The sequence below is a fragment of the Mobula hypostoma genome, chromosome 4 (genome assembly GCF_963921235.1).
Source record: "Mobula hypostoma chromosome 4, sMobHyp1.1, whole genome shotgun sequence".
Lineage (NCBI taxonomy): Eukaryota > Metazoa > Chordata > Chondrichthyes > Myliobatiformes > Myliobatidae > Mobula > Mobula hypostoma.
Window position 1 is genome coordinate 97,078,237 of NC_086100.1, and position 18,363 is coordinate 97,096,599.

Consider the following 18,363-nt stretch of genomic DNA (forward strand, 5'->3'; position numbering starts at 1 on the left):
GGTTGTCAGTGCCACTGTGTCCAAGCACCACCCAGTGTTGATCAGTAGGCAGACACCACATCCTGTCTTGCCCGAAGACGCCGTGCGGTCCATCCGATGGATCAAAAATCTCTCCAGTCAGATGGCACATTCGGGAGTGGCAGGGGAGAGCCAGGTCTCGGTGACAGGTCAGGTCACAGATCTCTCAGTGGGTGAGCATCTGGGGGACAGTGACCACCGCTCCCTGGCCTTCAGCATTATCACGGAAAAGGATATCACAGAGAGGACAGGGAAATTTTTAATTGGGGAAGGGCAAATTATGAGGCTATAAGGATGGAACTTGCGGGTGTGAATCGGGATGATGTTTTTGCAGGGAAATGTACTATGAACATGTGGTCGATGTTTAGAGATCTCTTGCAGGATGTAAGGGATAAATTTGTCCCGGTGAGGAAGATAAAGAATGGTAGGGTGAAGGAACCATGGGTGACAAGTCAGGTGGAAGAAGGCAGCATACATGAGGTTTAGGAAGCAAGGATCAGATGGGTCTATTGAGGAATATGGGGTAGCAAGAAAGGAGCTTAAGAAGGGGCTGAGAAGAGCAAGAAGGGGGCATGAGAAGGCCTTGGCGAGTAGGGTAAAGGAAAACCCCAAGGCATTCTTCAATTATGTGAAGAACAAGAGGATGACAGGAGTGAAGGTAGGACCAATTAGAGATAAAGGTGGGAAGATGTGCCTGGAGGCTGTGGAAGTGAGCGAGGTCCTCAATGAATACTTCTCTTCGGTATTCACCAATGACAGGGAACTTGATGACAGTGAGGACAATATGAGTGAGGTTGATGTTCTGGAGCATGTTTATATCAAGAGAGAGGAGGTGTTGGAGTTGTTAAAATACATTAGGACAGATAAGTCCCTGGGGCCTGACAGAATATTCCCCAGGCTGCTCCATGAGGCAAGGGAAGAGATTGCTGAGCCTCTGGCTAGGAGCTTTATGTCCTCGTTGTCTACGGGAATGGAACCGGAGGATTGGAGGGAGGCAAATTTTGTCCACTTGTTCAAAAAAGGTAGTAGGGATAATCCGGGTAATTATAGACCAGTGAGCCTTACGTCTGTGGTGGGAAAGCTGTTGGAAAAGATTCTTAGAGATAGGATTTAGAGAATCATGGTCTGATCGGGGACAGTCAGCATGGCTTTGTGAAGGGCAGATCGTGTCTAACAAGCCTGATAGAGTTCTTTGAGGAGGTGACCAGGCATATAGATGTGGGTAGTGCAGCAGATGTGATCTATATGGATTTTAGTAAGGCATTTGACAAGGTTCCACATGGTAGGCTTATTCAAAAAGTCAGAAGGCATGGGGTCCATGGAAGTTTGGCCAGGTGGATTCAGAATTGGCTTGCCTGCAGAAGGCAGAGGGTCATGGTGGAGAGAGTACATTCAGATTGGAGGGTTGTGACTGGTGGTGTCCCACAAGGATCTGTTCTGGGACCTCTACTTTTCGTGATTTTTATTAACGACCTGGATGTGGGGGTAGAAGGGTGGGTTGGCAAGTTTGCAGACGACACAAAGGTTGGTGGTGTTGTAGATAGTGTAGAGGATTGTCAAAGATTGCTGAGCGACATTGATAGGTTGCAGAAGTGGGCTGAAAAGTGGCAGATGGACTTCAACCCGGAGAAGTGTGAGGTGGTACACTTTGGAAGGACAAACTCCAAGGCAGAGTACAAAGTAAATGGCAGGATACTTGGTAGTGTGGAGGAGCAGAGGGATCTGGGGGTACACGTCCACAGATCCCCGAAAGTTGCCTCACAAGTAAATAGGGTAGTTAAGAAAGCTTATGGGGTGTTAGCTTTCATAAGTCGAGAGACAGAGTTTAAGAGTCGCGAGGTAACGATGCAGCTCTATAAAGCTCTGGTTAGGCCACACTTGGAGTACTGTGTCCAGTTCTGGTCATCTCACTATAGGAAGGATGTGGAAGCATTGGAAAGGGTGCAGAGGAGATTTACCAGGATGCTGCCTGGTTCCGAGAGTATGGATTATGATCAGAAATTAAGGGAGCTAGGGCTTTACTCTTTGGAGAGAAGGAGGATGAGAGGAGACATGATAGAGGTATACGTGATATTAAGAGGAATAGATAGAGTGGATAGCCAGCGCCTCTTCCCAAGGCACCACTGCTCAATACAGGGGGACATAGCTTTAAGGTAAGGGGGATATTAGAGGAAGGTTTTTTACTCAGAGAGTGGTTGGTGCGTGGAATGCACTGCTTGAGTCAGTGGTGGAGGCAGATACAGTAGTGAAATTTAAGAGACTACTAGACAGGTATATGGAGGAATCTAAGGTGGGTGGGGGGGTTATAAGGGAGGCAGGGTTTGAGGGTTGGCACAACAATGTGGGACGAAGGGCCTGTACTGTGCTGTACTATTCTATGTTCTATGAAACAGAATACACAGCAGTTCTGCATCTCCCTGCAGTAGGTGAGTCTCCCTTTACGATCATCCACCTTGTTCTCTATGGCTTGCACATTAGCTAGTAGGATGGTGGGTAGAGGGACCCCAAAGCCCCTCAGCTTCAATATGACCAGCTCTTTTCCCATGCCTCCTCAGTAAATAGTGCATCTTTCCAGGTTTTCATTGATGCAGTGTGTTGTTGGCAGCTCTGAGGTTGGTGGATGCGTCCCGTGGGTCTGGGTCGGGCCGAGTGATGGGGGAGGCTCCGCTGCTGGGGGCCCGGGCTATCAATCAGGTTGGGCCCTGAATCTGGCACTTAATACCAGAGGACTTCAATTCAGTCTCTCCGAGTGCTGGCAACATCATTGTAAATCTTCTCTTCATTCCCATAGCAGAGTGACCAGAACTGAACATAATATTCCAAGTGCAGTCTCAGCAGCTTCCTGTACAACCACACGGTGACTTCCTCACTTTTACACTCAGTGCCCTGACTTATAAAGGCCACCATGCCAAAAGGCTTCTTCACCACCCGCCCTGTCTACCTACGACTCCACTTTCAGGGAACCATACAGTTGTACTCCCAGGCACCCCGTTTCTACAAAGCTCTCCAAGACCCTAGTGAAAGTCCTTCCTAGATTTGACTTTCCACATACTGCAAATTCGAATTAAACTCCATTTGCTATTCCTCAGCTGATCAAGATCATTCTGTAATTTCTGATAACCACCTCCATTGTCTACTCCATCACTATTTTAGTGTCAACTGCAAACGTATGGTACATTAACCAGGCAATGGGCCAGCAGCAACTCAAGGCATACCACTAGTCATGGGCCCACAGTCTGAGAAGCAACATTCTCTGCTTTCTACCATCAAGCCATTTGTTTGTCCAGTTTGCCAGCTCTCCTTGGATCCCATGTGATCTAACCTTCGCGAGCAGCCTAATATGACACCTCTTCAAATGCCTTACTGAATCAATAAACTCCGTTGTTTGTAAGAGAGGTTCTCCCATGCTGACTACCCCTAATCAACCCCGTCTGTCCAGAAGCAGGTAAACCTTATCCCTCAGAATCCTCCTCAGTAACTTACTAAGTCAAGAGCCCACGATGGAATGCTAGCCTGATGATTGTAGTTCCCACCACACTGAAGAAGCTTAGCACCATCATGGGCAAGCAACCTACTGGATTGGCACCTTTTCCACTACTGGTGCAAGTTAATTGCAGTGTGTGCTTTCTACAAAACACTCAGAAGTTACTCAAGAGTTTGACAGTACCTTCCAAACACGTGACCACAATCATCAAGACCAAGAGCTGCATGGACATTGGATCACCAACCCTTACAGGTTCCTGCAAGTGGTACACAACCCTGATGCTTTCAAAGTCACTGGCCTAAATCCCAAAACTCCTGTCCAATAGCACCGAGACCAAGTTCATCAGAAAGACAGCAACAGTTCAAGAAGCTGACTCCCCAACAATCGGCTTGCCAGTGATGTCCACACCCCGAAAATGAAATTGAAGGAACACAATTCTGGCAACAACAAAGAAAGGACAGCTGTAACTGTACGTGGCATGTAAGAAAACACAATCAGGATTACATTATCAATGCTTTGTTCAGGCTAAAACTAGTAGCCAATTTTATTTACAAGTTGTTGCACAGGAAAAACCGAGACAGTCCAGGCTATCGTTAGTACAAACACTCTAAGAACAATCAATGTCAAATCACTCACAGATCTAAAATACTGACTGAAGAATATATTTCCCATTAAATACATCCAGGGCATGCTGAGAGTTAGTCATTTTTTAGGCCAGTAGGGATGTTTTTGGGGACTGCACAGGGAGGACTGAGTCAGATTAGGGTTTAGGGAAGGGATAAGGAGGAGTTAGAGGTCAGGAGAAGGAGCCAGTGTTTGGAGCCCGGGGACAGAGTACTTCATGGTCGAAGGCCAGAAATTCCAGATGCCAGATCAGAAAGCACCAACGATGGAGAACAGCGCGTCATTGGTTAGTGGTCCATTCCAGAAGGAGGTACAACTGATGGTGATTCCCCAGGCCAGTGCTTAGAGATTCATGCAAGCACAGAAGTTGAGACCTGAAGGTTAAAGGTCCCATGATCAGTGAGTCCTGGGGTAGTCAGAGGCTCGAAGGTCAAAGTTTTGTAATTGGTGAATCCAAAAGTTGCGGCCCGAAGGTCAAAGTCCCGTGATTGGCCAGTCTGGAGCTGAAGATCAAATTCCCATGATTGGAGAATCCTGGGGTAATTGGAGGCCCGAAGTCTGCCAGTCTGGGCAAGGGACTGGAGGTTTGGAAGCCCAATGTTTGCAAGTCTGAGAGGACTGGAGGCCCGGTGGTGGCCTGTTTGGGTGGGAAGGTCGGAACTGGGGGCCTGTCTGGTGGGAAAGTAGGAATGAGGTTTGATTTGATGCTGCTGTTTTGTTTTGTTGTTGTTGCTTGTGTTGTTTTGCTGAATATTGTGGGAATACTATGCTGGTGCCAGAATCTAAGGCAACGCTTACGGGCTGCCACTGGCACATCTTTAGGTGTGGTGGTTGTTAACAAAAACGATGCATTTCACTGTGTGCGTGATAAATAAATCCAAATTGCAATCTTAGTCTCACAATCTGTAAGAAAACTGTAAAGTTTTGTTCTGAAAATCAATTTTTTTATGTCATAATAGGTTTCAGGTTGATGTGAAGTTGAAGCTATTTTAAGTACTAGGCACCATATTCATGGTTAAGTGAATAGAAAGCATTTAACTGCTGACTGAGGCACCAGGTTTGGGCAATGCAAGGCTGTCACGTATTATCGTCCACATGATGTAATTGAGGGAGGGACAAAGTTAACAGCTGATGCAAAACTGTTTAACTGCCTCAAAGGCAAATCTAATCAGCAAAATATGTAGAACCAGAAACAAATAACAAATTTACATAGCAAAGTCAATGTCGAGTTTGTCATTTGTACAAATACAGGTAATGCATAGGGCCAACGGAAAAATGCAGCAGCCACACGAAAGCAGCATTCACAAGAAAAACAAACAATTTTACAAGGAAACAATTAGAACAAAAAAATCCATTTTCTTTTAAAATTGGCTCTAGTTTGCTAAACTGGTTAGGATTTTGCCAGTTGGTTCAAGAACCAAATGATTGAAGGGAAGTTGCTGTTCTTGAATCTGATGGTAGGGGACTTCAGGCTTCTGCATCTCCTGCCCAATGGCTGTTGTGAAAAGATGGCATGGCTCAGATTGTGGGAGTCTTGGATGATGTTGTCTTCTTGTTGCCTCGTCTGGATACCATGATTAGTGGGGAGGAATGTGCCCATGACATACTGGCAGAATCGACTACTTACATTGTAGCTTCTTACATTCTTGAGTATTCAAATTGCCATGTTAGACCCTGATATATTATTTATTTAGAGACAGAGCACAGCTCAGGCCTTTACGGCCCTTCAAGCTGCAATGACCAGTTCACTTCCTAACTGGTATGTCTTTGGACTGTGAGAGGAAACCAACACACTCACAGGGAGGAACTACAACTCCTTACACATAACATGAGAACTGAAATCAACGCCCCGCACTGTAATACCGTCATGTTAACCGCTATACTACCATGATGCCTTAATCAGATGCTTTCAACAGTACATCTGTACAAGTTTGATAGTGTTTGAAGATGAGCTGAATCTCCTTAACCTCCCAAGAAATTAAAGATGCAAACAGGAGGAATTCTGCAGATGCTGGAAATTCAGGCAACACTCATCAAAATTGCTGCCTGGCCTGCTGCATTCACCAGCAACTTTGATGTGTGTTGCAAGAAATTAAAGATGCTGGTGCGCTTTCCTTATAATTAAAGATTTATATGCTGGGCCCAGGACAGGTAATTCAATATGTTAACACACAGGAATTTAAAGCTGCTGATGCTTTCCACTGCTGATCCCCAATGTTCACTCTCCTTCCCCTTCCTGAAGTTAACATATTAACCCAACGCAAGTCTCAGTCCAAAACATCAACCTTCCATGGAGGCTACCAGACCTGCCAAATTTCTCTAGCGTTTTGTGTTGCTCTCAGATTTCCAGCACCTTCAGTCCCTTCTGTGTCTCTAAACAGGTGCTCTCTGAAGATAAGACCATAAGACAAAGGAGCAGAAGTCAGCCATTCGGCCCATCGAGTCTGCTCTGCCATTTTATCATAAGCTGATCCATTCTCCCATTTAGTCCCACTCCCCTGCCTTCTCACCATAACCTTTGATGCACTGGTTACTCAGATACCTATCAATCTCTGCCTTAAATACACCCAATGACTTGGCCTCCACTGCCACCCGTGGCAACAAATTCCATAGATTCACCACCCTCTGGCTAAAAAAATTTCTTCACATCTCTGTTCTGAATGGGCACCCTTCAATCCTTAAGTCATGCCCTCTCATACTAGACTCCCCCATCATGGGAAACAACTTTGCCACATCCACTCTGTCCATGCCTTTCAACTTTCCAAATGTTTCTATGAGGCCCTCCCTCATTCTTCTAAGTTCCAAGGAATATAGTCCAAGAGCAGACAAACGTTCCTCATATGTTAACCCTCTCATTCCCGGAATCATTCTAGTGAATCTTCTCTGTACCCTCTCCAACGTCAGCACATCCTTTCTTAAATAAGGAGCCCAAAACTGCCCACAGTACTCCAAGTGTGGTCTCACCAGCACCTTATAGAGCCTCAACATCACATCCCTGCTCCTATACTCTATTCCTCTAGAAATGAATACCAACATTGCATTCGCCTTCTTCACTACCGACTCAACCTGGAGGTTAACCTTGAGGGTATCCTGCACAAGGACTCCCAAGTCCCGTTGCATCTCCGAACTTTGAATTCTCTCCCCATTTTAATAATAGTCTGCTCGTTTTTTCCTTCTGCCAAAGTGCATAACCATACACTTTCCAACATTATATTTCATTTGCCACTTCTCTGCTCATTCTTCCAATCTATCCAAGTCTCTCTGCAGACTCTGTTTCCTCAGCACTACCGGCCCCTCCACCTATCTTTGTATCATCAGCAAACTTAGCCACAAAGCCATCCATTCCATAATCTAAATCGTTGATGTACAACGTAAAAAGAAGCGGCCCCAACATGGACCCCTGTGGAACACCACTAGTAACTGGCAGCCACCCAGAATAGGATCCCTTTATTCCCACTCTCTGTTTCCTACCAATCAGCCAACGCTCTATCCATGTATGTAACTTTCCCGTAATTCCATGGGCTCTTATCTTGTTAAGCAGCCTCGTGTGGCACCTTGTCAAAGGCCTTCTGAAAATCCAAATATACAACATCCACTGCATCTCCTTTGTCTAGCCTACTTGTAATTTCCTCAAAAAATTGTAATAGGTTTGTCAGGCAGGATTTTCCTTTAAGGAATCTATGCTGAGTTCTGCCTATCTTGTCATATGCCTCCAGGTACTCCATAACCTCATCCTTGACAATCAACTCCAACAACTTCCCAACCACCGATGTTAAGCTAACAGGTCTATAACTTCCTTTTTGATTCCTTGTCGCCTTCTTAAATAACAGAGTGACATTTGCAATCTTCCAGTCCTCCAGAACCATGCCAGAATCTATCGACTTTTGAAAGAGCATCGCTAATGCCTCCGCAATCTCCACAGCTACTTCCTTCAGAACACGAGGGTGCATTCCATCTGGTCCAGGAGATTTATCTACCCTTAGACTATTCAGCTTCCTGAGTACTTTCTCTGTCGTAATTGTGACTGCGCACACGTCTCTTCCCTACCACCCTTAAGTGTCCGGTATACTGCTGATGTCTTCCTCAGTGAAGACTGATGCAAAATACTCATTCAGTTCCTCCATCTCCTTATCTCCCATTACAATTTCTCCAGCATCATTTTCTATCAGTCTTATATCTACTCTCACCTGTCTTTTACTCTTTATATACTTGAAAAAGCTTTTAGTATCCTCTTTGACATTACTTGCTAGCTTCCTTTCATAGTTCATCTTTTCCCTCTTAATGACCTTCTTAATTTCCTTTTGTAAGCTTTTAAGAACTTCCCAATCCTCTGTCTTCCCACTAATTTTTGCTTCCTTGTATGCCCTCTCCTTTGCTTTAACTTTGACTTCCCTTTTTCCATTTGAAAATTTCTTCCTTTTATCTGTCTTGCACCTTCCTCACTTCTCGCATAAATTCCAGCCACTGCTGCTCTGCCGTCCTTCCCACCAGTGCCCCTTTCCAGTCAACTTTGGCCAGTTCCTCTCTCATTCTACTGTAATTTCCTTTATTCCACTGAAATACCGACATTGGATTTTGGCTTCTCTTTTTCAAATTTCACAGTGAACTCAGTCATGTTATGATCACTGCCTCCGAAGGGTTCCTTCACCTCAATCTCTCTAATCACCTCCGGTTCATTACACAATACCCAATCCAGTACAGCCGATCCCCTAGTGGGCTCAACAACAAGCTGTTCTAAAAAGCCATCTCGCAGACATTCTACAAATTCTCTCTCTTGAGATCCAGTGCCGACCTGATTTTTCCAATCTACTCGCAGGTTAAAATCCCCCACAATTATCATAACACTGCCCTTATGACAAGCCTTTTCTATTTCCTGTTGTAATTTGTAGTCCACATCCCTGCAGCTGTTTGGAGGCCTGTATGTAACTACCATCAGGGTCCTTTTGCCCCTGCTATTTCTTAGCTCAACCATAAAGATTCTGCACCTTCCGATCCTATGTCACATCTTTCTAATGATTTGATATTATTTCTTACCAATAAAGCCACGCCTCCCCCTCTGCCTACCTTCCTATCCTTCCAATACACCGTGTATCCTTGGACGTTCAGCTCCCAGAGACATGCAACCTTTAGCCACGTCTCAGTGATGGCCACAATATCATACCTGCCAATCTGTAGCTGTATGACAAGATCATCCACCTTATTCCTTATGCTGCGTGCATTTAAGTATAACACCTTAAGACCAGTTTTTGGTACTTTTTGCTTTGATTGCACTGCAACTCATCCCAATGGCTGCAAATTTGACCCATCACCTGCCTGTCTTTCCTGACATCTTTACTGCTCACTGTCTTAGATTTATTTCTGTTTTCCCCTTCCTCCGCTCTATCATTCTGTCTAAGATGACCTAGAGAATCCAATACTCAGTGGCTTGACATCTGGCTCGTTAGGTGCCAATTCCTTTTGCTCCCTTTATTGCACTGGGGCACAAAGGAGGTATGGAGTTTCTTGATATTTAAACTCCATACCCCACTTAATAAGGAACAAAATTTCATTTCCAGTTGTTATCCCTATATGCTAACTTTGTGCTTCATGTAACAGCAGCACCAAATCCCTTTGTATTACAAAGTTCCGCTCAAGATAGGAAGACCATCCCAAGGAACGTGGTAGAGATGATTAAGGTACAGGTAGTTCATATATTATGTGAAACGAATGATAGGAATACAAAGCCAGTGCTCTTGGATCATGGTTTGAAATGTTCTTCACTAATCCAGGTGGATACATTTAACATCAGAGGTTTAATTCTACGTGTGTCCCTCAAGTTTCTAACACCATTCAATTCAATACTGATTTATCTATACACATAAATATCCTGTAATATTATATGATCATTTGGAAGTATTGATGGTTTGGCACATGGCTAACTGTTCCTGGTTCCCAAGCACCCTTAAAAACACCAGGGCCTTCTTTCTCTTTTAGCTCAGAGTTAGCTGCAAAATTTAATGTGATCTACTGAAGCATCCATAAAAGTAGAAAATTTAAAGTATTTTGGAGTATTAAGTTCAAGGTAAATTTATTATCAAAATACATGTCACCATATACAACCTTGTGATCCATTTTCTTGTGGGCATACTCAATAAATTCATAATAGAATAATAACCATAATAGAATCAGTGAAAGACTGCAGCAACTTGGGCATCATCCAGTGTGCATGAGACAAGAAACTGTGCAAATCCAAGAGAGAAAGAAATAATTGTAAATAAATAAACGATACATATTGAGAACATGAGATGAAGTGTCATTAAAAGTGAGTCCATAGGTTGTGGGAACATTTCAATGATGGGGCTAATGAAATTGAGTGAAGTTATCCCCTTTGGTTCAAGAGCCTGATGGTTGAGGGGTAATGACTATTCCAGTTAAATGCAATAGTCCAGATATTTTGCCAGTCCAGCACCAAAGTTGAAAGTGTGTTGGATTATTGAAGATTTACTGTATAACATACCCACTAACCCATCTTTGCTGCTAGCTTTTCACTACCCTTACCCAAAATCCCCTGCCTTGACTCTAAATTAATAGCCTTTTGGAGCACTGAAACCATCATGTAGATAAATGTTTCCATTCATTGAGAATTTCCCTACTATTCTTTCTACCTATCCCATCTAATCTCTCAATCATTTTAAATACCTTAAGATTACCTTAAAGTTTTCTAAACTCACGAGGCAAAAGTAAAGGAAACATGGTTAATGCAGCCCAGTTTAATAAATGTAAACCTTTTAACCATGGTATCAGTTATTCAAATCTGCCAAACATTGATAAGGTGTGATCAAGGTAACAATCTTTCCAAAAGCAAAAAAAAAAATGCAGATGTTAGAATGCTGGAATAGAAACTAAACACAGAAAGTACACAGCAGGTCAGGCAGCATCCATGAAGGGGGAACAAAATTAATGTGTCAGGTTTGTCGCATTTTATCAGAACAGCTAAAAGTGAAAGTCAAACATGGTTTGAGTTGCAAACCTACCTTTCCCCCCCTCACCACTCCTCCCATCATTGCAATTTAAAACATACTTGATTTAAAAAAATCGTCAACTTGTTTCTCCCTCCACGAGTGCTGCCTGACCCACTGAATATTTCTAGCATTTTCAGTTTTTGAATTTTACTCTTGAAGAGAAAGCCAGCATTTCATAAGCTTGCTTCATTACTTTTCGTACATTTACACTGGTTTTTAGCAACTTGTATGCATGGAGATCTCGGTTTTCCAAATCAGCTTACCCAAATGCAAGTTTGCAATTTCTTCATGTTTTTGGGTGAGGAGTGTCCCAGTGGATGATTCTTGTAGGGATCATCTTATCAATGCATCAGGTGCACTTCTGAACTGTTATGGATTTTTAAAAATTTATTTAGAGATACAGCACGGTAACAAACCCTTCCAACCCAACAAGCTCATACCAGCCAATTACACTCATGTGATTAATTAACCTACTAACCCAAATGTCTTTTTGAAATGTTGGAGGAAACCCAGCAGTCACAGGGAGAATGTACAAACACCTTACAGACAGTGGTGGAATTGAACCAAGGTCTCTGGCGCTGTACTATTGTTCTGCCATGCTGTCCCATGTTAGTCGATTCAAATGCCCCTCCATGAGCAGGGAGTCCCTGTTAAATAAGTCATTGAATGCTCCATTAGGAAATCCACCAAAAGCTTTATCATCAGCTCAACTGAGAACCCTATCAGATAAGGGTGAAAACATTATTTGAATCATTCTAGAGACATTGTAGATATTTATTTACACAATAAAGGATGAATCATTAAATTTACTGACTGCTCCAAGTTCTAGTAAAGGTTCTCTAGCTCAGAATCGTTCCCACTTACATTTAACCTATTCATGAATTTTTCACTTGCAATCCAGTCTTCACTGTCAATAATCACCGTGGCAGCATCTCCCCCAGGGAATGAGTCCGTTGAAGAAAAGGTACATTATCACTAGACCACACAGCTACTGAACATATATTACATTGGTAACATTATCTTGACAGCATAATAAACATCCTATGGATTACAAAGAAACTAACTAAGGTGCCTAATATGGCCTTATCTCTCATTAGTAATTTTCAAGCTTTGTAATGATTGATACATTAATGAGCTGACTTCCTCAAAGGATCACCTCCTTATAAGGCCCTGTTGAAACTGCACTTGGACTGCTGTGCACAGTTCTGATCTCCCAACCAAAGGATTGATATAATAATAGTAGAAGAGGCCAAACAAGGCTCACCAGATTGACCTCAGGAATGGCTGAAACTGGGGTGTGGGGAACAGGAGAATTGCCCCATGAAGGAATATTCAGCAGTGACCCTGTATTCTGCACAGTTTAGAAAAGAGAGATGATTTAATCAAAACATGCAAAAAAATCATATTGGACTTCACATAGTGGATGAAAGGTGCTGTTTCCTCTGACTGGGGCGTCTAAAGCTAGAGGCCACAGTCTCAAAACAAGAAGATAACCATTTAGCACTGAGATGAGAAGCAACTTCATCCTTTTACCCAGTGGGGCTGAGGTAGTTTCTGTTATTGCAGTTAATAGTATGCCAGCAATGGAGTCCATCTAGATTAGATGCTTGGGAGCAGTGGAATCTAGTTGTGAAGTATAATTACCTATTGAGTGCAATACCAGTTCCTCATTTTGAGGCCTTGTGTGTGACCTGAATCAAGACCCAAGACAAAGCCCAGAATGAATGTCAATTAAAGAGAGCTTCAATGTGACAGATGTAACCGAGCAGCACAGGATTGCTTGATACCAATTTATCTATAGATCACCTGATTTCTAACCAGTGAACGGTACATAAAACCTTCTTTGTCTGGGAAGGCGAGACAAAAGCATTACACAAGTTTCTCTGATTGTCACTTCTTGCCATTAACTCAATAGAAAGTTCTTACAATTGTTCAACAATCTTTCAAAGATCGTCCCCTCATAAGGATGACACATAAAATCAGGAGACATTCCCTGTTTTGTAAAATGAACACAACAGATAGTAAATTCCATTCCTGTGGTCAAACAATCAATTCTAAATGTCCATAACGAGGCTACACTGTAATTGGAAAGCATTTGTACCTCATCTTACTCTACATACACCTTGTTAGGAACTGCGTGTATAGGTTACATGCAGATGCTGCAATAGAGGTTGTTTTTCAGTTGCCATGAAAACAGTTTGCTCCAATTTCCCTTTCTTTGTGAGTCTGAATGTCCGTGAAATCTGAAAGTAAAAATACAAATCAAGGAAAGGTTATTGACAGCAGGGATACTGCATGAAAATAAAGATATGGAACAAGCATTTCTATCTAAAATACAGTGATCAAGAATTCATTTTTGATAAATAAAAATCACAATAACTGCAGCACCTGGAAACCTGTAAAGAAAAACAAACTCAACAGGTCAGGAAGATCTGTGGAAAGGGAAACGGAGTTAGTGTTTTAGCTTTAGGACCCAGGGCATGCCCTTTTCTCACTGTTACCATCAGGTAGGAGGTACAGAGTTAATGTTTTAGGTTTAGGATGCTTCATCAGAATTGGGAAAGATGCCAGCAGGAAATAGTCTGGCTTGTCTCATTCTCACATCAGAAGGATTGATGTCACACTCCAAAACTCAAATGTGATCCTGGCTGACATCCAGTGCCTCGTATTCAGTAAGGTTAATTTTTTATGTATAATTTTAAAGCAATAGTCCACATGTCTGCTCACATAATTCAGAGCATTAAAGATCCCACTGAACGAACGCAATGAGCTAGGGGCTCTCCCCATCTTAACTGACATTTCTAGAAGATGAATCAATTGCCATTAACAACTCTTGTATTTTATCTCCATTTTATATTGTCTTTACCTTGACAATTGCAGCTACGTCTCAAAAGTATTTTCTATGTTAAATCCTTTGTGGGACAAAAATAAACACAGAAGTTCCTTTGGTGTGAACAAAGCTTAACTGGGAAGGCTCAACTCAGAATTCTTCTTTAATGAAATCTACACTGGGGTGTTGAACAAAGCAGACGGTGTTAAATAACAGAAGAAGAAGAAGAAGAAACCCCTTAACTCCGGGTGGAGTCATTGGGACGCTGTCATGACAGCATTTTTTTAAGCAGGCTTTCTTAGTTTTACGAGGCCGAGTTGCTAGCTCGATGCTTAACCCAGCACGGATGGAAAGCATGCAAGGGAGCCGGCTGGATTCGAACTCAGGAGCCTTTGCTCCGAAGTCCGGCGCTGATGCCACTACGCCACCAGCCAGCACATTAAATTAACAGAGTCAATACACAATGCACCGGTGTTAAGATGCAAGCAATCTATTCACATGCCTATGGACAAACAGCACGCAGGCTTTTCCACTGAGTTGCAAGTAGTTGATGTTTTAAATCAGAGGAGGTTTTAATATAGAATATACATCTTCAAACCCCATAAAGCCAGATAACTTATCATTAGTCATTCATATTTAATGCCTTTTGAGAGGCTGAAATTGTCCAGCTGGTCAAGAACTCCTTGTTGCTGTGTTAATAGTTTTAGAAGTCCTTTTACTCTCCTGTATCCTGTGGTTTGCCTGGCCTAAAGGACAAACTTCATATGTGACCTTTCACCCTTGCACTCTCTTAACTATTCCTTGCCTCATTGCTCTGTTAACCCTTTCAGTCACTATTTAGTTGGAGGTCTCTTTAGAACAGAGATGAGGAGGAATTTCTTTAGTGGGAGGGTGGTGAATCTGGAATTCATTACCACAGTTGCCTATGCTTCAAGTCTCCCCTCTCCATGCCACCGATGTTGTTCAAGGGAAGGGCATTAGGACTCATACAGCTTGGCACCGGTGTCATCACAGAGCAATGTGTGGTTAAGTGCCTTGCTCAAGGACACAACACGCTGCCTCAGCCAAGGTTCGAACTCACGACCTTCGGATCACTAGACCAACGAAAGCAGCAGAGTGGGGTTAAGAGAGAAAATAAACCAACAATGATCGAATGGTGGAACAGACTCAATGGGCCAACTGGTCTAAGTCCCCTCCTGCATCTTATGATCTATTTCAGGAGTTATTACCAGGTGAAGTACATTCTTCATGAGAGTGTGTGTGCTGAACGTGAATGAGCTTTGGTGACTCGTTTGCGAGTACGGGCAAGCGCTGCAAACGAGTGTTGTGTACATTCCACGGCTCAGAACTAAAGTGATGATTTTAGAATCCCCAGCTCTTCATTATGCCCTCCACACCCTCCCCGTTAACTTTGATTGTATTTTTTTTCTTTTGTCAAGAAGCTACAGAATGCCATCAATTATTTCACTACTTTGTAGATGTGCCCCAGGAGCTTACATTGGCGACTGATGGTTTCTAAAAGCTAAACCATTGAAAAGTAGGAAAGACATGTAGTCAACTTGAGTCTTTCTGGAATGTTGCATTTCCCGCCTTGCACTGCAGTGCACTACCTTGTACTCATTACAGAAAAGTCTTTAGACAGGTGGACTAGCTGACAGAAAACAAAATCCAGCTGCTACTGTGAGGCAACAGCATAAGACATGGGAGCAGAATTAGGCTGTTTGGCCCATCAAGTCTGCTCCACCATTCAATCTTGGTTGATTTATTATCTCTCTCAACCTCATTCTCCTGCCTTCTACCCATAACCTTTAATGTCTTTACTACTCACAAAACCTATCAACCTCAGAGTTAAAATACCAAATGATCCGGTCTTAAGAGCTGTCTGTGGCAATGAATTCTGCAGCTTCACCACTCCCTGGCTAAAAAAAACTACTCCCCATCTCTGTTCTAAAGGGATATCCTTCTATTCTGAGGTGGTGCCCTCTGGTCCTAGACTCCCCCACTAAAGGAAACATTCTATCCAAGCTTTTCAATACAGGTGTCCCCCGCTTTTCCAACGCTCGCTTTACGAAATCTCACTGTTACGAAAAACCTACATTAGTACCCTGTTTTTGCTTTCAGAAGGTGTTTTCACTGTTACGAAAAAAAATTCAGCACGCAATAAAAAATCAGCGCGCGATAAAAGGCAGAGCGCGCCCCGAGCAGCTGCTCTCCCTTGGATTTGGAACGGCATTGCTTAAACACGTGCCTGTGAGCAGCCGTTTGCAAGATGAGTTCTAAGGTATCAGAAAAGCCTGAAAGAGCTTGTAAGGGTGTTACACTTACGGTAAAACTAGACATAATTAAGCATTTTCATCGTGGTGAATGAAGTAAGGACAACGTGAGTTTGGCTTGTGGAAGCTGACGAAGATGATGTTAAAGAGGTTTTGGCATCCCATCAGCAAGAATTGACAGATGAAGAGCTGATGCAATTGGAAGAAAAAAAGATAACAATCGAAACCGAATGAGTAATGATAAAGTACGACTTTAATTTTGAAAGGGTATGTCGGTTTAGGAGATATCTGCAGGATGGTTTGAGTCCTTATTAAAGAACTGTATGAACTGTGTGATAGAGAAATGCACGAGGCTCAGCAGTCAAGCAAGCCTTCCACATCAGCCACAGCAGACGACGAACCTCGACCTTCGACATCGAGGCGGGCAGTCATAGGAGAAGATGAGCTGCCTGTTCTAATGGAAACAGACGACGAGATGACACCCCAGTGTCCCACCACCCCAACACCCAGGCCATGGACAGATACCGATTCACGGAAAATGCAACGGTAGCCGGGACGCACACAGCACATCCTTAAGAAAAAAGCCTAAATAAACATGCTAATTAATTAGGTACCGCCGACATGTAATTGTCGGCCCAGATCAGAGACAATGCAATCGGAAGTCGGCACTGATCTGGGCCAACAGTTACGTGTCGGGCGGCACCTAATTAATTGGCTTGTTTATTTTGGCTTTTTTCTTAAAGATGTGCTGTGTGCCTCCCAGCTACTGCTGGACCCCTGCGTGCTTCACGGCAATGTATCGCTCGGCGGCCTGGAGGGTGGGGGCCACTGCACCACCCAAACTCCGACTCAGCCTAACACACCATCATCAGTGTGCTCGGCGCTGTTCCAGTTCCATTAAGTGATACTACACTGTATATACATTATTTCTACTTTATATCGGCTGTGTGTTTTTACGTGTTATTTGGTATGATTCAGCAGCTTCATAGCTTAAAGGTTACTGGAGAGTGCTTACGCCGTGTTCTTGCCAACAGCGCTTGCGTGAGATTTTCGCTACGGAGAACAGTTCCGTAATGATTGTGGAAAAGTATTTCTACTTTTTTATAGGCTGTGTATTTATCATACCATTACTGCTTTTACTATATGTTACTGTTATTTTAGGTTTTATGTGTTATTTGGCATGATTTGGTAGGTTATTTTTGGGTCTGCGAACGCTCACAAAATTTTCCCATATAAATAAATGGTAATTGCTTCTTCGCTTTACGACATTTCAGCTTACGAACCATTTCATAGGAACGCTCCACCTTCGGATGGCGGGGGAAACCTGTATTCGATAGGTTTCAGTGAGATACCCTTCATTCTTCTAAACTCCAGCAAGAACAGGGCCAGAGCCAAACACTCCTCATACATTAACCCTTTCATACGAGAGCATTCTTATGAACCTCCTCTGGACCCTCTCCAATGCCAGTACATCTTTTATTAGATAAGGGGCCCAAAATTGCTCACAGTACTCCCGAGTGTGGTCTTACCAATGTTTATAAAACCTCAGCATTACATCCTTGCTTTTATACTCTAGTCATCTCAAAATGAATGCTAACATTGCATTTGCTTTCCTCACCACTGACTCAAGCTGAAGTTAACCTTCAGGGAAACCTGCACGAGAATTCCCAAGTTCCTTTGCAGGCGGGAGAAGAAGATAGCAGCGCGACGCGCGCACGCGCGCAGCTCTCCAGTAAAGATGATATTGTATCTGTTAAATAGGGGCCGTGGATAATTCTGATTTAATGGAGACAGACGTGAAAGCACAGAGGAACATCTGGAGAAATTTCTGAAACGCCGCTTCGCTGCCGCCGTTACTGGGCGATCGAGAATCTTCCGGCGGGAAGGCCCCCAAATCCCCAGCTTTGCCTGCTGCTGGCGACCGAGATTGAGGTCGAATCGTTCGGATAGAGATGGTGCTCAGTACTCAGTGTCGGAGGGCTGATCGGAGGCTCGAAGTTTTCGGATGACTCAGAGTCAGACTGTGGTCGGGCATGGCAGGGAGAGTTTTCCTCCTTCTCCCGTCTGCGTGAGATGTGGGACATTCGAGAGACTTTGAACTTTTTTACTGTGCCATGGCCTGTTCTTCATCAA

General features: G+C 43.4%; 1 protein-coding gene across 2 annotated transcripts in view; it reads right to left on the reverse strand.

Moving 5' to 3' along the window:
• Positions 1-2,414: 2,414 nt before the first annotated feature.
• Positions 2,415-18,363, reverse strand: part of thap4 (THAP domain containing 4) — a 67,731-nt gene continuing 51,782 nt past the window's right edge. Inside the window, exons 5-6 of one of the 2 annotated variants that reach the window (XM_063046232.1) lie at positions 13,229-13,370; positions 2,415-11,774 (exon numbers count right to left, since the gene is read on the reverse strand). In XM_063046232.1, the coding sequence (XP_062902302.1) occupies positions 13,254-13,370 (117 nt within the window). In that variant the 3' untranslated portion in view covers positions 2,415-11,774; positions 13,229-13,253. Of the gene's footprint in view, positions 13,371-18,363 lie in introns of both variants that reach the window. The other variant, XM_063046231.1, reaches the window with a different exon arrangement.